At 44.3% G+C, this 23774-nt stretch overlaps 1 protein-coding gene across 2 annotated transcripts in view; it reads right to left on the reverse strand.

Moving 5' to 3' along the window:
• Positions 1-23774, reverse strand: part of Kif13b (kinesin family member 13B) — a 141031-nt gene that overhangs the window by 56874 nt on the left and 60383 nt on the right. For both annotated transcript variants that reach the window (XM_051195502.1, XM_051195503.1), the window contains exons 9-18: positions 23490-23602; positions 22272-22383; positions 16890-17102; positions 15447-15557; positions 14230-14364; positions 8748-8878; positions 5840-5926; positions 4302-4492; positions 2393-2603; positions 913-1075 (exon numbers count right to left, since the gene is read on the reverse strand). In XM_051195502.1, coding sequence (XP_051051459.1) covers positions 913-1075; positions 2393-2603; positions 4302-4492; positions 5840-5926; positions 8748-8878; positions 14230-14364; positions 15447-15557; positions 16890-17102; positions 22272-22383; positions 23490-23602 — 1467 coding nt within the window. The remainder of the gene's footprint in view (positions 1-912; positions 1076-2392; positions 2604-4301; positions 4493-5839; positions 5927-8747; positions 8879-14229; positions 14365-15446; positions 15558-16889; positions 17103-22271; positions 22384-23489; positions 23603-23774) is intronic.

Below are 23774 nucleotides of genomic sequence, written 5' to 3' on the forward strand. Positions count from 1 at the left end.
CTACTCTAGTCTAACAAATGTTTATTTTCAATTTTCAGAAGTGTGAGGGTTTTTTTTTTTTATTTAATTATTTACTGTGTGTGTGTGTGTGTGTGTGTGTGTGTGTGTGTGTGTGTGTGTGTGTACCACGACATATGAGGAGGTCAGAGGTCACCTTGCAGGAGTTAGTCTCCTTCCAACATGTAAGTCCTGGGGATCGAACTCAGATCATCAAGCTCAGTGGCAGGCGCCTTCACCCAATGAGCCATCCTGCCAGCCCCCAAAACTGTGATTTCATTTGTTTAAACCAATAGTATCTTACTGCTTAATAAAGTAGACTTTTAAAGGAATAGCCACATGGAATGCCTACAGTAATAAACTATCTAGGGTACCCCAGTCATTCATTTGCAGGCAAAATATAGCATCAGTCTCCTACCTCAAACAACTAAAAGAGGAGAAAATCAGGCAAAGCAGTGGCTGTACAACAATCACATGTACTAAGTGCCACTGAAGCACTTTTTCTAGAACAGTAATGTTTCCAGGAGTGGGGTTGCATGCTTATAATCCTACACTCAGGAGGCTGAGGCAAGAGGATACAGTTCATGGCCAGCCTAAATCATTATAAACTGCAAATTCAAGATACTCATACCCATACCTCAATACTTGGGAGGGTGAGGCAGGAGAATTACCTTCAATTTGAGGTCTTGTCTTAAATAATAACAAAAAAGCCAGTATGAAGAAAGGAAGCTGAATGAGAAGAAATGATAGGTCCAAGGGAAGCAAGGAATACATACCTAGTGGCTAACAGATTCACACAACATGACACACAGACACATACACTCAGAAAATTAGAAAAGAAATAACTTCCCACTAATCCAGTCACTGGGTGAAGCCCGATGCAACCTCAGCTACGGCATTTCTGCTATGCCTTACCTTCCTGTTGGCATCCAGGCTGGAGGCTGGAATCTGGAGGGTAACTTTATACTCAGTTCTTTTATCCAGCTCCTCTGCTATGTAACTAGCTTCTCGCACCAGCAGGTTGGCCTTTACAATCTGCTCCCTCAGCCTCATCAAGCTGTTATTCAATGTTGCTTCTCTTTAAGATAAAACAGGACGGTGGGTGCAGGTAGAAACAACACACAAAACAGCATATGGGAAACCACAGTCACAATCAGCTAATTCACAACTCCTGTGTACAGGAACTTGATACTAACACCACCCCATGCACACACTGGTCTCTGGACCAAGTCGCAGCATAGCACTCCTTGCAAGCTGGCCACAGACAGGTGTGAGCTCTGCAAACTCAACTGTGTATGAAACACTAAGATCCACTGTGTATGATCAACTCAAGATCCACTCAGTACGACTAGAGACTCTACATGCCTCACTCTCCAGTCAACAGGGATGATGCCTGTATACAGACCAGAGTAGCAAGAGGTTAGTGCTGCACTCTGGAACTGTGGGAGATGGCATTTAGTGCTGTACTAATTAGCTCATACAGACATCAAACTGGTACTCTGTATCTTATTAGCCTTGTGCTTTACCTACCTGACCTCATCAATTCAGACTATCAACTTTCTTCCCCCGTTTCTTAAAAAAGGCCATGTACCACCCTTCATAACCTAAAGCATGATGCAATGGTAAAGTATACTTTTCTATTCAAAGCCAAAGGCCGCACGGACTGAAAATGAGCAGCATTTAACACAGCATTTTATTGGTGATGGTAGTGGTGGTTATCTGGAGACAAGTTCTCTATGTGTAGCCCTGGCTGATCTGGAACTTGCTCTGAGACCAGGCTGGTCTCAGAGATCTGCCTGCCTCTACCTCCTGAGTGTTGGGATTGGAGGCGTGTGTCACACACTCAGCTAACATACGCTGTTTTAAAGAAAGCTGAATGTACTGGCAAATCCCATCTTTCCAAAACTGAAAAATAGTAGCTGGAATGCACCTTGGTGGAAGAGTGCCTGCCTAGCATGCACTAGGCCATGGGGTCAATCCTCAGTGCTATGAAAGGAAAACAGAAAAGAAAAGGGACGAACATAGGCAGCATGTCAGCACGGACCTGCAATCCCAGTGCTCAGAGTGCCGAGGCAGGAGGATTCTAAATTCCAAGCCAGCCTACATTACAGAGCGATTTCAAAGCCAACTAGGGATCTATGTAAGTATAAAACTCTGTCTCAAAAAGAACAACAAATGAAAAGTGAAAGAGGAAAGGAGGGGAGGAAATAAGGAGATGGAGAGAGGTGGGAAAGAAGTGAAGAAGGAAGCAAGGAAAGAGACACTCAAAGTGGCTGCTGGCCAAAACACTCTCGAGATGTTACTTGTTTATAAGCATCACCCAGTGTCCCCATCCAGGACCCTTGCAGGTGGGGCGTACAAGCACTACCCAATTCAGGCTGTCCTGCATGCCTACCTCTCCTCAGCCCACTGTCTCAGGCGCTGCTGGGCACTGGGTGAGTGGAAGGAGAGCCGGTCAGCACCTCGGCAGTTCTGCCTCTCGGGAGACAGCCTTCTTCGGAGCTGTTCCAGCTCGTGTTCGTACATGAGCCTCTGGCGCTCCAGAGCGGACCGCTTTTCCTCCTCATGCTGCTGCTCTAGGCTGTTCAATATGGACTGCATTGGATCTGAACATGTAAGCATTAAAAAAAAAACATAATGAACAAGAAAGTATGGTCTGGTATTTTGAATGCAATTGCCCCAATAAGCTTATAGGGAGTGACACCATCAGGAGGTGTGGCTTTGTTGGAGTGGGCATGGTCTTGTTAGAGGATCTCTGAGTTTGAGACAACCTTATCTACAGAGCAATTCAGGACAACCAAGCTTAGGTAGTAAAGGTTAGAATCAAAAACAGAAAGCTGGTGAAGGTGAAATGAACAAGGGGGCCATGTTCCAGCCCCAGCAAGCGGCAGACCTTGGTAGCTTTGGCCATGTGGTTCTGGCTTTAGAGTTAAGGATAGGAGAAAACAGGTCATGGAATTTGCCTCCGCACCTAAGGAAAGTTGTTGAGGCCAGACATGTGTCATGGGTGTCCCTGAATGGAGGCCTAGTAGAGAGGCCACTGCATAAAGCTGTGAAGTTGAAGCCTGGATTGCCTTGGAGACCCCAAGATGTTGGAGATGCCAGAGCCATGGGATACCCACCAAGGAAAGATGCTCACAGGGAGTGGAACCAGCCCAAGAGAGAGTTATGTTGCAGTCAACAAAGAGTTGGAATTCTGAAGAGCACTCTGACATCAGACATGAAGATGCTGAGTTTGGAGTTTGCCCTGATGGTTTTCAGTCTTGCTTTGGTCCAGTATTTCCTCCCTATGCTCCCTTTCCTACATTTGGAATGGTAATGTATATCCTGTGCTATTAAATGCTGGAAGTATGTGAGCCGCTTTTTCATTTGGATTTTACAGGTGATTAGAGTTAAGAGATTGCATAAATCTCAGAAGAGACTTTGAACTTCGGATTTTTAAACATTGTTGAGACTGTGATAGACTATGAGAACTTTTGAAGTTGGACTAAATGCATTTTTTATAATAATACTGTTACAAACTTATAGGGGCCAGGGAGTAGAAATGTGGTGGTTTGAATGTAATTGCTCCCATAAGCTCATATGGAGTGGCACTATTAGGAGGTGTGGCTTTGTTGGAGTGGGTATGGCCTTGTTAGAGGGAAGTATGTCACTGTGGGGGCGAGCCTTGAGGTTTCCTATGCTCAGGACACCACCCAGTTCCACAGACCATTTCCTATTGCCTACAAGATGTAGGACTCTCATTTGCCTACATGCCCCCATGCTCCCTGTCATGATGATAATGGACTGAAACTCTGAAACTGTAAGCAAGCCCTCCCCACCATATCCCACCAATTAAATATTTCCCTTTGTAAGAGTGTTAATGGTCATGGTGTCTCTTCACAGCAGGTAAAACCCCAACTAAGACATATGGTACACTTCAGACATCCATCATTTGAATTGCCATGACCTGATACATTTCATACAATTTGGGTAAGTGTGGCTTTCTCACTGCCAGTTACTTGTGTTATATACTTTAGATAGATTGCCCACTGTCTGCAAAGCAGCAAAGAGAAGGCTAAAATATGTTCTATGGAGAACCTAGGTTGTGGCGAATGCTCTAGAAATATAAGAAAGATCCAAAGGCAGTCACACTTCAACCCTGAGAACAACTTTGCAGTGATTTGTCTATCACAGCAAAGAGAGTGGACATTCTGCAAGTACAATCAATTATTATAGCCATGGACACAGGGTTCAGAAGTCATCAAAGAAGGGTGTCATCAGAAACATGCTCAGCACCTCCTGAAAGCACAGCCCGTGCTCACCATTGCTGCCCAGGGCCTTCATGGTCACCTCCATCTGTGCATACTCAAAGTTGAAGTTGATCTCACTGGACACCTCACTGGAGGAGTCCCCGTCAGCATCCAGATGCTCACAACTGCTGTCATTCTTCAGGGAGGAGTCATGCTCCTCATCTTCTCGTTCAGCTTTCTTCTTCTTTTTTGGCAGGTTAAGCCTTGGGGTGAAAAGGGGGTCATTACTTTTTAAATTAAGAAGGATGCTCATTCATCCCATCCATTACACACTGGCATTTGCTAGAGGCTAAGGGAACCACAGCAGAACCAAGAAGCTGCTGCAATTAGGAACTTCTGCTCTAGTAGTAGAAACAAAACATCCAAATGTGTACAAGTGGTTACACCAAAGTCCAAACAACTTCTGCAAACTAGGTGAGAGAGAAAAGCTGAGGATCACGTCAGGATGAGAACTAGACATGCTGACAAGTCTCTGGAGACTTTATAAGAAACTCCACAGTGCACACAAAAGCCATACGGAACCATCTGAGGGTCTGGGAGACAAGTCAGCAATACTTAAGTGTGGAAAAGAAAATGAAAAGCATTTCCCATGAACCTGCATCCTTCTAATCTTTCCTGTAAGATCAAAACAACCAGCGGCATACACGTAAGGATCAGCATCGGTTATGAGCAAAGTCCCTTAGACAGCAGAAGCACATTGGCCAGGGACACAAAGAAGAGACCTGGGTCTGAACATTACAGCAGCCAGCCTGCCTCACCATGCAGCAAAATTCCCACCATGTTTGGGGAACAGTGTTGCAGTCACAGGTGACAGCCTTCCTTTGCAGACTCCCTTGCAGCTACTACTAGACAGAGTCCACTCAAGCAGACTAAGAGGAAGATTTCTGGTGCCCTGACAAAAGGGCAGCAAGGTTGTCCTTTGCTGCCCTTTTGTCCCTGTGAGCTGAATGTTTCTTTCATGGCTGCAGGGACACAGCTAATCCATAGGGAAGTGCCAAGAAAACAGCAGGCCGCAGCCATGGCCTTTCTGAGAAGCAGCCTTCTCCCTGAGGGCGTCTCACTGTCTGGGAATACACAAGCTGCTTAAGCCATCAGTGTCCAGTGTGCTGGGACTCATTGAAAGTGTGGTCAAAGAAACCACCAACCTCCTCTTGGGGATAAAGAAACCACATCCACCATTTCTACTACTGCTTGTCAGACAAAAGAATAACAGTGTGCAGACAGATAACTGACAGACAGACAGACAGCAAACCCAACAGTTTAAAAAAAAAAATGAGTTAATTCTGATACCAGATTGAGGGAAAATCTTTCACTGGGAAGAAAGATAAACAAATAAGTAAGCTTAGTACTTCTGATGAGTACTATCCTATGGCCCCAGGATTCGCATATGAATAGACACACAAGCCATACATACAACATGGACACACAAGCATGAGCACACACACACAATAAGGTGTCATTTTATGCCGTTCACACTTAAAATGACTCTTCTGTTTCAGAACACCATCTTCAATGGCCTTCCACCTTCAGGAATGTGAGCAATGCCATACCTGAAGAAATGGTTGTTTCCCCAGAGTATCCTGTCCCCGTGGTGCAGCTGGATGGGGCTGGAGACAGAAGATCCATTTACAAATGTCCTGTGGGGAAGAGGGCAACATTAGTAGGATTGCCACCCCCTCTGCTTCCACTTCCACAGCAGCTTAACTCCCTTGAACAAAACCTGCCCTTACATCGCTACACTTACCTCAGATGCTGAAGACATCTGCATTCTAACTTCCCAGTCTTTAAAGTTCTAAGCCCACTTCACACACTGATGGCACTGTTTCTCAAAGCTCTGAACATCTTAGACAGTGGGGAGGAGTAAACATGGAGCAGTGACAGGTAATAATGAAAGACAGAGCCAACCCAGATGGATGAAGAGCCCGCCAAGTGACCAGACTCTAGAAACAGTGGCAGACACCAGGGACACAACATGAGACCTACAGGGAATTCTTAAACTGCCCACAGTGGAGAGCGCCATCCATGTCCTTTCAACCCAGACAAGTCTCATCAGTTCAGCTGAACTGTTTAGTTCAATAACAGACTTCAGTAGTAGACATGGTGGGTAGAACACTAGCAGGGGAGGAATTTGGAAGGATAGGACACAAGTGGAAAACTACGCCTGTGCATATTCCCAGGATACCAGCCCCACGCCTCTCTCCTGCCAAGTGACTCTCTGGCTAAGAAATAGGCCATCAAGTACAAATTCTTTAACTTGACATGAAAGGCCTTTCCTCCCTTCCACAAGGAGGTCCTCTGTATCTCCTCCCTTCCCTCTTCAAGGAAACCTTCAGCTCCTCTGAAAACAGATTTTTTTTTTTTTTCCGGGAACCTTATCAGTCCCTAGAATCATTTATTGTTTCATAAAAAACAAGGTCCTGTCCTTCTCCAGCCTATGGAAGAAGGTCCCACCTCTCCAGCCTCCACAGTCTTCCTCACAATCCAAGTTCACTCCAGATTCCATTTCCTCTGCAGAGCCTGCTAAACACCTCAGTCTCTAAGTTTCTTTAAACTCTGTAAGGCTATAAACCTTGTTTGTTTGGTGTTTGTTTTTGTTTTGTTTTGTTTTTTGAGACAGGCTCTCACAATGAAGCCTTGAGCTAAAGAGCCTCCTGCTTCAACCTCCTTAATCCTGGGTTTATGAGCATGTACCACCATATGGCTAAGCTATGCTCTTACTGGCTTTGTGTGTCTATGATTTTCTATCCATTCCCATCTGCACACTCTTATTCCCACTCAAACTTTATTCTCCATATGGATTCTTAAACACTAATACTACCCTTTTGCTTCTGTTTGTATGGACATCAAAGTACAAGATCAAATATAAAAATGTGATGTGCTAAACTTAGCACACTTAAGGCTTTATAGTATCATTCTTCAAATACAATGAGTTAAGAAAGAAAAGAAGGAGGTCAGACATGGTGGCACATGCCTTTAATCCCAAAGTTTGGCAGAAGCAAGTGGACCTCTTAAGTTCAAGGCCAGACATGTCTACAAACTGAGTTCCAGGACAGCCAGGGGTATACAGAGAAATCTTGCATCAGAAAAACAGAGAGAGGGAAGGAGAAGGAGGGAGGGAGGGAAAGAGTGAGGGAGAGAGAGAAGGAGGGAAGGAGAGAGAGAGAGAGAGAGAGAAAGAGAGAGAGAGAGAGAGAGAGAGAGAGAGGTATAAACCAGTTCTTAAAGGTCAATCTGCATGGGTCCCCATGACAGAAACTGCTTCCACAGCAGCACTGGCCCATCTCCTATGCTGACACTCATATAGACCACTCCAGTCATCAGCCTGTCTGACACTCAAAGATCACGCTGGTCCCCCACCTGTCCTCTGTGCTGACACTCATAGACCATGAGCCACCCTGCTGAAGCTACACACATAGTAAGTCTTCGACAGCAAATGCAGACTTGTCAGAGAGAAGTGTCCTAGGATCAAGCAGTATGACACTGAGTATACCCTGACCCTGAGCATACAGTACCTTTACTATCTAACTGACAAGAAGGAAAGCTTCTAGAAAGCACCACCTGAACACACACAAAGCAGCACGTCAATCTTCCAGGTGAGCAGTGAGCAGAGGGAACCTGTTGCCAAGGGAAACAACTGGCAGCATTTGCTGCCAGCAACAAAACTGCACCTTTTAACAAGGACTCGAGTTCTGGAAAATTTTTGTCCATATCCTCCACCACTGGGACGTTATCCCAAGTTGAACTCCTTGGACTTAACTTGGGGGCAGTATGTGGAATGACTGACTGCCTGTGGCAGTGCCAGGGTGCCAGGGATGACCTGGGGTAGAGCTGGGCTTTGGCTGGATGAGGAAAGGGTTTTGGAATACTTCCATCATTAAACAATGTAACTAACAGGGTAGACACTGCCAAAGCTTAGCTCCAACAGTCAAATGGGAGCTGACAAGCCAAAAGAACGGCAGAGCAGAAGAAGAGAGACATGGGGAGTCTAGGGACTTCCTCCCCAAACCAGAAGAAAACCTGCCAACTGAGCAGTCTAGGGTGGAGGAAAAGGTTCTAATTGAGACAGAGTAAAGGGAGCTGGAGAGATGGCTCAGTGGTTAAGAGCATATACTGCTCTCTCAGAGGACCTGAGTTCAATTCCAAGCACCCATGTCAGGTAGTTCATAAACACCTGTAACTCCAACTTCAGAGAATCTGATGACTCTGGTCTCCTTAAACACCTACACCCAAGAGTATATCCCCTGACACACATTCATATACCTAATTTAAAAGTAAATAAATATTTTTTTAATGAGACCATGTTAAGTGTGAGAAATGTTCAGATTAAATAGAAAGGGCGTGACACATAACAGGGTGTCTTGAAGTGAGCTGAAAATAAAAGCAGGCCTAATGTCCCTCATCTCTCCCGACCCTCAACCCCCACACCTAGTATAATTAACACTAACTTAAGCACATTACCTGGTGTTCTTCTGAGGGGTCAGCATGACCTGGCCTTCAGGCGTGATGTCTATGATACAGTGCTCAGGAAGAATGCCCATCCCGCAGAGCTGGATGTCCTGGGAATTTGCTGACCCTATCAGCGTGTGCTCCTGAGAAAGAAGCAGAATTCCCTGTGAATTAACATCAACTTCATTCAGCCCCCTCAGGCACAAGACTCTGAAGTCCATTCCATGACTTCTAAATCCTTAAAAGTAGCAATGTCCCTCCAGTTGTTGTCTTAAGCTCAAAATACAATCTTATATTCATGTCAGTCTACATTTGCTATTTCTCTACCATCTGATTCTAAATACTTTATACTACTCTCAATGCATAAGCCATGCATCAACAATGCATCAAAATACGGTCTAAAAACTACAGTTGCAGAGCTGGCCCTGGTAGGTGGAGGAAGAAGGACCAGGAGTTTGAGGCCAGCCTTGGCTACATAGTGCGCTCAAGGCCAGCTTTAGCTACTTGAGACTTTGTGAGGAGAGGAGAGCAGAGGAGAGGAGAGGAGAGCAGAGGAGAGGAAAGCAGAGGAGAGGAGAGCAGAGGAGAGGAGAGGAGAGCAGAGCAGAGGAGAGGAGAGGAGAGCAGAGGAGAGAGCAGAGCAGAGCAGAGGAGAGGAGAGCAGAGGAGAGGAGAGCAGAGGAGAGCAGAGGAGAGGAGAGCAGAGGAGAGAGCAGAGGAGAGGAGAGCAGAGGAGAGGAGAGGAGAGCAGAGGAGAGCAGAGGAGAGGAGAGCAGAGGAGAGCAGAGGAGAGGAGAGCAGAGGAGAGGAGAGCAGAGCAGAGGAGAGGAGAGCAGAGGAGAGGAGAGCAGAGCAGAGGAGAGGAGAGCAGAGGAGAGGAGAGCAGAGGAGAGGAGAGCAGAGCAGAGGAGAGCAGAGGAGAGGAGAGCAGAGGAGAGGAGAGCAGAGCAGAGGAGAGGAGAGGAGAGGAGAGCAGAGCAGAGCAGAGGAGAGCAGAGGAGAGAGCAGAGCAGAGGAGAGGAGAGCAGAGGAAAGCAGAGGAGAGGAGAGCAGAGGAGAGGAGAGCAGAGGAGAGGAGAGCAGAGCAGAGCAGAGGAGAGGAGAGGAGAGGAGAGCAGAGCAGAGGAGAGGAGAGCAGAGGAGAGGAGAGCAGAGCAGAGGAGGGGACGGGAGAGGAGAGGAGGGGACGGGAGAGGAGAGGAGGGAGAAAGCTATCTGTTCTCAATCAAAATGAGACAGCTACAAAGACAAACACTGTTTAAAGACAGGATCTAGGAGCCAGCAAAATGGCTCAGCAGGTGAGGGTACTTGCTGCCAAGCCTGCAAACTGAGTTCAATCCCCAGACCCAACATGATAGAAAAACGCTGACTCCACAAGTTTCCTGCTGACCTTTGCATATGTGCCTCGTTTCAGAGACTTTCATTTTCCTTTTTTCCTAAGACATTTTTCCTTTAATTTTTAAGTGTATGAGTGTTTTGTGTGCATTTATTCTGTGTACCATGGGCAGGTTGTGCCTGTGGAGAGCAAAAGAGTATTTCAGACCCTGAGGGGCAAGAGTTATAGACAGTGGTGAGCAGGGATGTGAGTGCTGGGAATTAAACCCAGGACCTCTGGAAGAGCAGCCAGTGATCTTAACCACTGAGCCATCACTCCAGTCCTTCTATCTCAGCTTTTAATAGCATATCTTCAGAACTAGACCAGCTACCTAGTCACTATCACACTACCCCAGGTTAATTCCTCACTTGAGACTGACTGGGGCATGGAAACTGTACAGGCTGGTATATCCTGATTTCTTCCTCCTCTCAGCCCCCATGACACTGAAGAACCATAATTACTGAGTTACTGTTTTAAAAATGGTTTTTTTCTCCTTGTTTGGACTATAACCTATCCAAGACTCCTGAAGCTGGTACAACCAATACAAGACTGAGTCTGCAATGGTGCTGGTATTTGTAGATAGTGATTACAAGTCAGCAGAAAGAAGAAACACCAACTCAAACAGGCAAAAGTATAATCCAAGTTCTAGGAAAATAAATTCTTTTTTTTTTTTTTTTTCTTTTTAAGACAGGGTTGCCCTGTCTAATTCTGGCTATTATGGAACTTGTTTTGTAGACCATACTCGAATTCAGAGATCCATCTTCCTCTGCCTCCCAAGTGCTGCGATTAAAAGTGTGCACCAACACTGCCCAACTAGAAATACATTTTTTTACTTTGCATATCAAATATGTGAGAGGCATTGGATCCCTAGAAAAACAAGAAACTGTCAAGTCCCAATTAGAGTTTATGTCATATAGGACAATCTCAGTCTCTCACTTGAGGTTACAATCTATTGTGATTTAGAAAGTACAATAGGATCCCAGACCTAAATTCAAAGGCTCAGCTCTGCAAACCCATTACTGCTCAGTGTTTAAGTCAACAGTGTGCGCTAAGCAACAGGGGAAAAAACAGATAAATTCTCACAGGCTATCTCCTTGGTATACATAGGCTGATAATCCTAGCACTCAGGAAGACTGTCAAATTCAAAGTCAGCCTGAGACCCAGTGTCAGAAACATGTTCCACCTACTCCACCCCACCCCGTCCCCAAAAAATATATCGAGTATCTAAAGCTAGGATGGGATGATACACAGTGAACAAAACAGGATGAATTAATAAGGGACTGTATCTCTCTGTCTGTGTGTAAGACTACACCCAAGGATTCCAAAAGGTGACAGTATACGGTATAGCAGAATACATTCTGAAGGAGAAAATCCTGTAACCTGGACAACACAGGAGGACATCAGTTGTTTTAAATCGGAACCTGCATCTGCAGATGATGTGGGAAGAGTCACCTAGATAGATGAGGTCATCACATTTAAGTCACATATATTTGTACTGGCTTAGAAGTGGAGGCTAAGAAAAAAAAGTGCAATCTCCAAATTCCCCCCTCCCACACGGTGGCATTTTCTACAGAGAGACTGTTCATTCTTGGACTGCACTCACCCTCCTGAATGTGCCTTGTCATGAGTATGGTCTTGCCATCGGGCAAGCCTGGCACCACCCCAGACTGGGACCAAATGGGGCTGATCATTCTGGAAAAGAACTGGCCTCCTCCACACAAGGAACCAGAAATGTTCTGACTCCTCCAGAAGTCCCTCTCCAAACAGCCACTGATGATTTACTAACTTTTTACTTAGAGAAAAGACATCAATCAGGTTGCATTTTGGTGGGTTATTTTGTTTTGTTTTTCTGTGTATCCTGCAGTTTGAAGGAAAAGGAGTTCCAAACTCTGGGACCCCAAAGGGGCAGTGTGCCTCAGTCCCCAAGGCCATGAGTGTCTATCTGTAAACTCTGTTCTAACTCAGAATGCTAGGCTTGGAGAGACAGCATGTCTTGCCTTGAAAGCATGAGGACTTGAATTTGATTCCAGAACCCAGTTACAAATGTCAGACATACTTGTTATCCCAGTCCTGAGGAGGGAGAAACAGGAGAGTTCCTGGAGCTCACCTGCTAGGCAATCTGGCCTAACTGGTGACCACCAGACCACTGAGAATTGCTGTCTCAAAGGAAGTAGGTGTCTTTCATGACATGACACCCAAGGTTGTTCCCTGATCTTCACATGTGTGTACACACAGATACACAGCATAAAAACAAAAAAAGATATTGTCAACACTTCAAAAGTGCCATGAGAATTGTGATGACATGTTTTAATTTTTATTTATTTTATGTGTATGGGTACTTTGGCTGTAGGTATGTCTTTGTACCATTAACATGTCTGGTACCCTTGGAAACCAAAATAAAGCACTGGATCCCCTTAAATTGGAGTTACAGAGGGTTGGATATTTTTGGTTGGTTCTGTTTGAAACAGGGTCTCACTATGTAGCTTTGGTTGCCCTGGTCTTGAACTTAAGAGATCCTCCTCTTGCCTCTGCCTCCCAAGTGCTGGGATTAAAGGTCTACACCACAACAGTCAGCTGTAGTTACACAGTTACAAGCTACCATATGGATGCTGAGAATTGATCCTAGGTCCTCTGGAAAAGCAGCCAGTGCTCTTAACCACTGAGATTTCTCTTCAGCCCAACACACTATTTTTAATAGGAAAAAAAAAAAAAAAAAAAAAAAAAAAAACAGCGTATGTGGGAGAAAACAGAACAGGGAATACAGTATAGATGTATAGTATTTCTGTCTATAAAATTTGTCCATATATCCAGTCTGAACCCAGAAAGCTAGCCAGAGGCAACTTCCTCCAGTGTGTAAAGAAAAAAAAGCCTTGACTCTGCACTAGATATGCACTAGCTCATGTATGTGTCAAAGACATTATTTAACACACAGCATTGCTAAACACTATATAAGATATTAGAAAAAAAAGTGGGAGACTTATCAAAATACACTAAGGAATCAATGTATCCTCAATGAAAAGTAAGAAAGTAGATGTGCTGCTGGTTGGATTTTTGTCAACTTTAACAACTACAGTACTTTGGGAAGGGAGAAACTAAATTGAGAAGATGCCTCCATTAAATTGTCTATGGGACATGTCCTTGATTCATGATTGATGCATAAGGGCCCAGCCCCGCATGGGCAGTGCCACCTCTGATCAGGTGGTCCTGGGTGATATAAGAAGGCACACTGATAACGCCATGAGAGCAGCCGGATGGTGGTAGCTCATGCCTTTAATCCCAGCACTCGGGAGGCAGAGGCAGGTGGATCTCTGTGAGTGCAAGGCCAGCCTGGTTTACTGTGCAAGTTCCAGGACAGCCAAGGCTACACAGAAACCCTGCCTTGAAAAAAAACAAAACACAACAAAAACAACAACAACAAAAAAAAAAAAAAACAAAAAGCCATGAGAACAAGGCAGTAGGCCATGTTCCTCCATGATCTCTGCTTCAGTTTCTGCCTCCAGGTTCCTGTCCTAGTTTTCCTTCATGATGGACTATAAGCTAAAATAAACCTTTTCCTCAACAAGTTGTTTGGATCTTGGTTTTTATCACAATAATAGAAAGCATTCTTCATATTTTACTGTGTCAGACTCAAAACCTTTCCTGATTCTCCCACCTTCTAGGATTTTCAGATTTCAATGTGTACTGTATTCTCTTTTCTGCTTCATGTGCTAATTCTCCCAATGTCTACGTGATCAGTGCTCCCTTTGTTTGTTTGCTTGCTTGTTTGTTTGTTTGTTTTTAATAGTTTGATAACTTGAACATTTAAAATTTCCTAAAAGTTGTTGGAAACATGAACCTCCTATCAAGTAGCTCTAAGTAAGTTATTTCCTCTCATGTTTAAGAAAATATTCCCTAGAAATTATATTAAGTAAGTGGTGAGTATATTACTTAACTTGATGGAAATAATATCAGAATATTCTTTTTATGTAAGTAGTTCAATGACATCATTCAAAGACAGAAAATGGAAACTGATTCCAAAAACCCAAGACTGTGCTACACTCCAGTTGATGAAATAAAAGCAATCGGTAAGAAGCACAGGTCCCCACGTGTCACAGAACACTCCATAAAGGCATTATTCACCTTTAAGTAGTACACCAGGAGTTCATTCAGAGCAGGGTCAGCATTCAAATTAACCAGGAAGCACTTATCATCCCCAACTTTGATTCCAGAAGTCTGAAGAGATATTCCAAGGCTCTCAAGCTGCTTCTGCCGCTCCTGCAAACACACCAGAAAAGTGGTCATTCCCAGACACAGAGGCAGCAAGACACAAAGGAACTGACAGTATTGGAAGACTGTCCTACATCTTTATTGTTCAGTGCAAATAAAGCATTCTTGGAAAAAATAAAGATGCTCATATTTTTCTCTTTCCAAATGTATAAAAGTTTCACTTTGCCAGAATGAAGGTCAAAGCTCCCCTATAAAGTTCATGGGGCCTTTCAAGCTGGCCCATGTTCTCTCCTTTACTTCTCATCACACTCGCTTTCTCACTTTGCACCGCCATGAGCTACACAGAACTGAATGTCTCCTCTCAAGTCACGGTCATCAGAGCCACTGACCAGGTCCACAAACAGTAAAAATTCAAAATATAAAAACAAGTTTAAAAGGCAAAAATAGACATCTGTATCAAGCCCCCACACACACACACACACAGGTTTAGGGTCCATCATGGAAGAAGAGATAGAAAGACTCTAAGAGCCCCCCGAGGCTGGAAAGGAGAAAGGTGGCCGGGGTATCTGGTCACAGCACGACCACTGCAGTCCTGAACTCACTGAAGCTATGGTGCCTCCATAAAACCTGTACAAGATCAAGCCAGTCAACATTCCAGAGTGGAAGGGGTAGAAGTCCCCATCCTAAATTAGTGACAGTTGATGGCTGCTGCGGGAGGGAAAGTCAGTTTTCTTTAAGGGTATGGCACCTGTTAGATCAACCATGCCCCAGTGAATGGCCACACACCCATGAGTATAATATGAACAATACCAAGTTAGGAGGAAAGGAGTGATTGTGACCAAAATACATTGTATGCATGTATGAAATTGTCAATAAACATATGTAGCTCAGTAGCGGGGCGCTTGCTTAGCTTGTATGGATGGGGTCTTAAGTTCAATCTCCAGCACAAATAATAAATACTGATACTAATCATTTCTCACACAGAAACAAGCTATTGAAGCTATAAAATCTTTACCTTCACACCGATTCTCTAAAGTTCAGCCCTGGGGGGACCTGCAGGCCCAGAAATAATATGCTACATTTGCCACATCACAACCCAAGTCCCACAGCAAACTGCCCCCAACACAAACCTGTGCGATCTCCTCAGTTTTCCTTAGTTTCTCCTCCCAGGTTACAGTCATTTCCTGGATGAGCTTCTCAGATTCTTCCAGACGATCTTTCAGCTCCGGAGATTTCATTGCCTAAAACAAAATGTTACTTGGTGAAATGTCTGTTTGGTGCCAAGAAAGACCAACCAGCTGGCTGTGAAAGGACAAGAGCTACCACCTGCCACTGAGTTCTCCACATACCTATGGCAAGTCAATGGCCATCAGAGACCACAACACCTGTACTGGGGGGAACACGGACCCAAGAATTAGCTGCTGCACATTCAGAAATAGGACGGAACTCTTCCCTTTCCTTTAGCCTACTGTGAGGATTTCACTACATTTCTAGGAAATAAATGTGCCAAGCTCCTTATGGAAGGCTAATGATTTTAATTCCAATAGGTTGCACATGTAGACTCACAGGCATTTCTACATCTCAGACTCTTTCTAATGGTGATTTCAGGAATGTACTCAAAGCTACACGTTACATGTGTGCATGCTGCAGACTGAACAGTGTTAATAACACTTGATCTAAGCCAAAAGGCAGAGAAGTGACCAGATGGTGTTATTATTAATAAAGGGAAGCCAGAAACTACATCCCCAAGGTTCTTGAAGAACTATAAAATCAGGGTAAAATTCAACAGGAAAAAAACCAAAACCATGGTCAAGGTAACTATTGTGATCATGTAGCTTCTCAATTTTCTACCATAACAAGACTAATGAGACAGGAGAGGGTAACAGCTCCAGAGACAAGTCCCTGGGACAGAAACACTAACCCCAGCAGCGCCCTGAGTATGACATTTCATGCTAACACAGGGAAAGCACTTGCAGGTAAGCACTGTGGTTTTTAAACCCTGTTACAGAACCTAAGCATGGCATGCCACAGAATGAATGGAGACAGCTGCACAGAACACCTCAAGCTCTGGCTACTTCTACCCTGAGACGGTTTACAGTATTACTCTACAAACACAGCTCACCAGTAACAGGGAAGGGTGGCTTGGAAAGGTGAGCCTACCTTCTGTTCTAACCACAGGGTAACAAAGAAGAAAAATCCATCCAATTCCCTTCCCCATGGTTGTAAGCCCAGTTAGTTTCTGCACAAAATTAAATCATGCATTCTGTCCCCACTGTCTCTCTTTCTCCCCTCTTATTCTAGTCTGTCAGCTTCCTGGACAGAAATGGAAAGAAACATTTTCCTACTCCCCATATTCTCTCTTATCCAGTCCTTTTCAACTGCCATAAAAAAATTAAATTTGAAACATTGCAACCTGCTTTTATCACTCAACTCAAACTTCTCTTCCCACAGGGAATTCGGGAGTTCCTAGCAGAGTACTGCTCAAGAACAGAACAGAATCAGGGGAAGAAAATTCACATTCCATCTTGCCAAGGCCCACTGTGACACAGAGCCCATCCAGCTGTGCCTCACACCTCTGCCTTGGTCAGCTGCTCTCGGAGCTTCTCCACCTCTTCCCGGAGATCTCGGATAATCCGCGCATTAGGATCCTCGTTCACCACAGCATGGTTGACAATGTGCTTTGCTCGATCTGCATACCTCAGGGTTGAGAGGGTTTCGTCATAGTTATCAGCAGCTGGGCTCACAGTGGCCACCATGGCGGTCTTGCTATTACCCCCCAGACTGTCCTACCAGGAAGAACACAGTGAGGAGTCTTTTAAGTCACATGAGGAAGCTGAAATCTGGAAGATTAAACAGCCCAAAGCCAAGCACAGTAAGGACAAAAAGGGTTCACATGCAGACCTGGGCTGTCTCTTCTCTGCCAATTACTTTCTTTGGGGGAGGGGCTGAGGAGGGTGGCAGGAGGCAGGGTTTCTCTCAGTAGCCCTGGCTGTTCTAGAACTCACTTTGTTGACCAGACTGGCCTCAAACTCAAGAGATGCACCTACCTCTGCCTGCTGAGGGCTGGGATTTAAAGGTGTGCACCTCCACACCCAGCTCTAATTACTTTTCTTAACAAACAAAAAATAATCCCGAAACAACAACAAATCTTTTGATTTTTCAGGAAAGAAGAAGAAAACCTATTGGGGGGGGGGGGCGTGAGGGACAGTGAACACCTTTAATCCCAGCACTCGGGAGGCAGAGACAGGCAGATCTCTGTGAGTTTGAAGCTAAGCAGACAGCGTGCACTCAACCCCAGTGCTAGGCAGGTGGAGAAAAGGCAGATTGCTGGGACTCTCTGGCCAGCCTGACCACTAGATGAACTCTGAGACGCTGTCTCGAAAATAGTTAAGAGCCTAGGGGGATTGGTCAGTAGTTCAGGGTGTTTACTGCTCTCACAGAAGACCTGGGTTCAGTACCCAGCACCCACAACTGCCAGTAACTCCAGTTTCAGGGGACTCTTGATGCCTACTGCTGCTCCCACATGTCTGTAATGCATATAAACTCACACAGGCAAACATACACTTACAAATAAAATTTTAAACATGTTTTTAAAGCTGTGCAGAGCTTGAGAACAATGCCCAAAGTTCATATGGCCTCCACATGCATATATACATGCACAAGAACCCACACATACATGAACACATAATCAATATCCCCTTTCAAATATGCAATCTCAATGAATGACAGAGTCTCAAAATTCAGAGAAACATTTGCTACATCACAAGTAAGCTGACTTGACTTTGGCCAATATTCACCTTTTGAAATATAGTTTTTCCAATTTTAATACATATAAAATATTAGAAATTTTTAATTCAATTATTACCCCCACTCTACTAGTGAGAAAACGGGTTTGTTCTAAAAAAAAAAATGAAAAAAAAAAAAAAAAAAAAAAACCATCAACAACCTGCCTAACAATCTAGAACTAACAGATTGAGCAATACTCTACCCCAGGTGTTTTCACCTTCAATTCCAAACAGACCTCCCCCACAACAAGCTCTTGGCAACCATAGCAACCTCAGGACTGAGGGCTGACACAGCTCCAAATTATTCTGTCCTGATATTAGAAACAAAATCAATTTCCAAGGCATCAACAGCCCAATACAATCACAGACAACATGTATGCTTACTCACCCATTACTGAAAATTTAGCTTTTCAAAGAAAACAGAGGTAATTATATTGAAGAAAGTAAGTTCTCATGTATAGAAAGGCTGGAAATGTAGCCAATGTAACCAATCTGGACTTTTGGGGATACAAGCCAGGCTGCTAGATTCTCTTTTCACTCCTAGACACTGATGTCCCACTGTCAATGCTCCAGGTTTGTCAGAAGAGTCCCATGCAGATTAATGACATTCAGATGGAACAGGAAAGTCTCAGACTGCAGTTCTACCCACCAGCATTACCACACACTCGCCCACTGAGGGCTACTGCAGTGTGCCCATGGGCACAGCAAACATGGACGACCAATGGGACTTGTAACCATAACCGTCAGGGCCAAACGCAAGCAGCCACAGTGCTGAGGCTGAGAAAAGGAAATTGGCACCCATGCTTGATTTACTAAATGACCATGGAGCACCAATATGCTCATATTGCCTTGAACAAAAAGGAAACTGTAACAAAAGAATGGGCAGGCATCCAAGAGAGAGTTTACAGCTTATTGTTTACTCTTTAATTAAGCAAATCAGACTAGCTTTGTTTCAAAAAGTGGCGATGCAAGCTAAATGGACACTGGGAAGAAATTTCATTTTAGAAGTCAGAATTTTTCTTTTCAGGCTGAAAGAACTCTGAAGTCATCTAATCGAATTACATCATTGTTGGGGTAAGACACTGAGTCCCAGGAAGGCTGGAAGACTTAGAGAGGGCAGTGCTGGTTCAGGGCAGAGTGGGAACAGCTTGCTCTTGTCCTGTCATGGGCTTTGCCATCTGATGGAGAGGCAATGCTATGCAACAGCTAAACCCAGGGCCTTCCCACCAAGAGCAGAAGAACCCACAACAGACGATACCGCAGACCTTCAAGTGAACCAGCACTGGCAGGTACAGGAGAGGGGAGCAAGAGAGACAGAAGTGACCCACAGTCAGCACTCAGGAGCCAGAGGCAGACAGATCTCTGTGAGTTTGAGGCCAGCCTGGACTACAATAAGTTCCAGGACAGATAGGGCTACACAGGAAATTCTGTCTCAAAAAAATAAGTAAGCAAGCAAATAAATAAATAAATAAATTCCTGCAAGGAAAGTAACACAGCCACCTTCACTCAACTAGTATCTACCATGACATAGATGAAAGCTAGGAGGAAAGGTCAGTTACAGTGGGCCTTTGTAAGCCACTCACTAAAGAACAGGATTCTAAGGGCCTGGAGAACTGTTCCTGAAGAGACTTGAAGTTCTGGTGAATTTAGAAATTTCAGAGAGTGGATTGGACAAAGGAAATGGCAGTCAGCTAGATGAGAGATCATGTGACATCCACTAGGGAACTAACATTAAGAAAAGTGAGGGTTAGCTCTCCAAAGTGCAAGCTGGACACACATTAGCAGACTTGGGGTTAAGAGATCCACACTCAGACAGTGACAAACATCAAGTGCATTGCACAAATAGCAAGTAAATGTCATGCAAACACAAACTGAACATGCAAATGTTGTTAAAAATTCAGTGCTGGGGAGATAGCTCAGTCAGTAAAAGGTGTAACTCCCAAGCATGAGGACCTGAGTGTGACCCCAGCACCTACATGAAAACTGGTGTGGTGGCACATGCCTGTGGTCACAGCAGTGGGGAGTCAGAGACGGGCAAATCTCTGGAGCACACTGGCCACTCAGCCCAACCTAATTATAATCCCAGATCCCAATGAGAGACCCTGGCTCAAAGTAAAGCTCCTGAAAATGGCACCCAAGGCTCATCTCAGCACACCCCATACACATCCATTTCTTTAAAAGCTGAGCCATTTCAAAAGGGTAGACTGGGCAGCACATCCTGAGTGACACCCTACAGATTCTACTTCCAGACTTTTTCCCTTTAATTTGCATTTTTATTGTTTAATTTTTTTATTTCTTTATTATATTTCCTTTTTTGTTTTCTTTTGTGAGGGGGGAGGTTGCAAGGGCAGAAGGCGGATATAGAGGAACAGGGAAAGATTGGGGTACATGATATGAAATTCACAAAGAAACTATGAAAAGTTTTTTGGGTTTTTTTGTTTTGTGTTGCTCTTATTTTTGTTTTTCAAGACAGCCTTGGTTGTCCTGGAACTCACTCTATAGACCAGGTCTGGCCTTGAGCTCACTGAGTGCTGAGATTGAAGTGCCTATGTCTCCTGAGTGCTGGAATTAAAGGTATATGCCACCACTGCCCAGCTAAGTTATTTTATTTTTTTTTTAAGTGAACCATTTTATGAGCTCAATGAAAGTCATGCCAGGGATGTGCTAATATTACACCAATACTGAAAGGGAATCAGCAGGCAGGGGTTGGGGGTAGACTATGAGTTAAAGAAGAACAAGGCAACAACCTAATGCCCACTTACAAATAAGTGGGTGGGGGTGGAAGGGAAAACTACTACAGCTCGAGTAATTTTTTAAATCCCTACATAGGTTCTTGGTGCAAAAGGCAAACATGACATGAAAAGATAATGCAAGTCTTTAAGGAAAAACTGATACAGAAACCAAACACACATGCCTTGTCTTTAAACTGAGGCACCGCAAAGAAGCTGCAATTATGGACTAAAAATAATGAGAAAACAGGTTAAATGGCTACCTTGCTCATTCTTCACATCTATGGACGTCTTCCTTATTTGGGATCAAAAACAGGAAAAGTCAGCGGACAGCCTCTCAGTGAATCTCTACTAAGGAGGACAACTTCACATAAGTCAGCCAGAGCACACATGCCAGGTTTTCCTAAAACTCAGGCAACAGCCTTGGTAATTAATGGTGGCCAAATGAGCCAACAAGAGGAGACTGCCTGCTGTCTTCACTGAAGTCACAGGGACCTTGTAGATTCTGATTTCCAATCAGGCACATCTAGGGAATGGCCATGCATGACTGGAAAAGCCTCTGTGAAGGTCTGAGAGAGAAGAGCCTTATCAGATTCTCTTGCTGAAGCCATGAGCAATGCAGGTTAATTCCTGACATGGTTCCTGGTAGTAAAATGTCTATAGTACTCATTCAAAAGTAAATCTTGAGGAGTCAGAAGAGACAAGATCTTGTCATGTAGCCCTATCTGGCCTAAAACTGGAGGCAATACCTCGGCCTCAGTCTCCTTAGTGCTAGGATTACAGTTATGTCCAGCTTACAATTGATTTTTTTAATTATCAAATTTTTTCTTGCCTCTTGTTTAAAATTTCACATTTTACTACATCTTAGCCATCTTTGTATTACAGCAATATGCCCAATTCTAGCATTAGACTTCTGCCAAACTTACTGCAGTTATGCAGACAATATTTCAAAGGTGTGCAGAGATGTAGAAAGGATGCTAAAAGCCTAAGTATAGCTGGGCAGTAGTGACCACACCTTTAGTCCCAGCTCTCAGGAGAAAGAGACAGGTCTGGTCTACGGAGTGAGTTCCAGGACATCTAGAGCTACACAGAGATAAGAAAGAAAGAAAGAAAGAGAGAGAGAGGGAGGGAGGGAGGGAGGGAGGGAGGGAGGGAGGGAGGGAGGGAGGGGAGGGAGGGAGGATGTTGTTCCCACTCCATCTCCAGGGACCAATGTGTATCCAACAACCCCTTCCCATGAAAGTTCCAGAGGGCAAGAATGCCAAACACTAGGAAAAAATGGCCCAAGCTCCTTAAAACTGAAACTGCTTAAACAGCTTAAAAGCTATAAATCTGAACACAGATGGAGAAAAAGTACCTGGAAGAGATTAACCTACTGTTTATTCTTCCTTTCTGCCAACCACTGAAAGTATGCTAATGAAGGACCAAGAAAATGACTCACCTTGAGCAGCCACGTGAGAACTGAGTCCCGATAGGGAACAAATTTATTTTTGTTTTTGCCAGCACCCTGATCAGCTAGGGCCGAGATAACCAGACCCAGGGTTGTGAGGGACCTGCATGAAACACAAACCACAATTATCTAAACCAAAACATATCAAATGTCACATTAGTCACAAGGATGTACAGCAAGGTGCCCTTGCGCCTGCATGTGAAAAGCGCTGTGGTCAGCACTTTGCTGTGTGAGCTGAAGACTGAGCTCCTAAGGACTCATTCCATCTGTGCTACTTGAAGCAATAAAAATGCTTAGCACTATTTGTCTTTCATTTTTGCAGATAAAAATATATGAACTGTAAAGCTTTCAGTCAAGATAGTAACATAAACAACAGACATCTCCAACAATACCCAAGGTAAAATACTAATTAAAGCAATAGTGCTAACAAACTGACATCTGCACAGGTTAGTCTGATCCCAGTATGGGAGAAGTTCTCCACAGTCCCCATTTGCTGTCTCAACTCAGTACTATGGAAACTCTGAGGAGAGAAAAAACTTGAACCCATGGAGAGGTAATGATTTAGCTTGAGGAAGAACCATATATGTGGTATCATTGGCAACTAAAGCATTACTTCATAAAGTCCTGCTTCTGACACTTTTAATAACACAACAGCAGACAGAAGGAGACAGTCCAATGTAGCTGGCACATTCACTCAGAGATGCATGGATGGATGTATGGATGGATGTATGGACGGATGGATGGTCTGTCACTGGTTTGTCTTCAATATAGGCCAGTGGTGCTCCAGTGGAGGAAGACTATGTTCCATGGGTAACAGCAAGTCACAAGGAAGAGACTGGGTTGTCATCACTAGGCTCAGTGGATACTAACCACTGAGTAGACACCAGCAAATCCATCAAATATCGCACAATGCACAGCATCCTCCACCCACAAGGAGTAGGAGTCATCTAAGCCTCAGTGTCAATAGGGCCATTGTTGAGAAGCCCCAACTTGACTTAGGGCTGTGCTTCTCAGTCAAATCAAACAACTCCACAGATGAGGAAATGAGCCTGGGCTCATGGGAAACACTGGGGAGTGGGGGATCCAAACTACTCATTTATCACTGCCTCAATCATTCCAGCATCATCTTACTCCAATACCCACAAATGTTACCCCACTTTTCTATCAAACCTGTAAAGCAATTCAAGAATGTGATTCAGGGATGCTTACTTGTTGATATTGCTGCCCTCCTTCAGTCTGTCACCCGCAGCTCCAGTTTTTGTGGCTCGTTCACTGCCGGCTAAATCCACTAAGCTCAGTTTGCCCACTTTCTCTCCAGATGTCTGCAAAGAAAACCAACACATGCTAGCAAACAGCTAATGAATGATGAAAACAGGCTGACTCCTTCAAATGGGTTACCATCTCCAGCCTTGACTAAAGTTATCTGTCATTTCTGCAAAAACATTCTGTGCTGCTACTAAACACTACAGAAAAAAACAATACACACACAGCACA

The sequence above is a fragment of the Phodopus roborovskii genome, unplaced genomic scaffold (genome assembly GCF_943737965.1).
Source record: "Phodopus roborovskii unplaced genomic scaffold, PHOROB, whole genome shotgun sequence".
Classification (NCBI taxonomy): domain Eukaryota; kingdom Metazoa; phylum Chordata; class Mammalia; order Rodentia; family Cricetidae; genus Phodopus; species Phodopus roborovskii.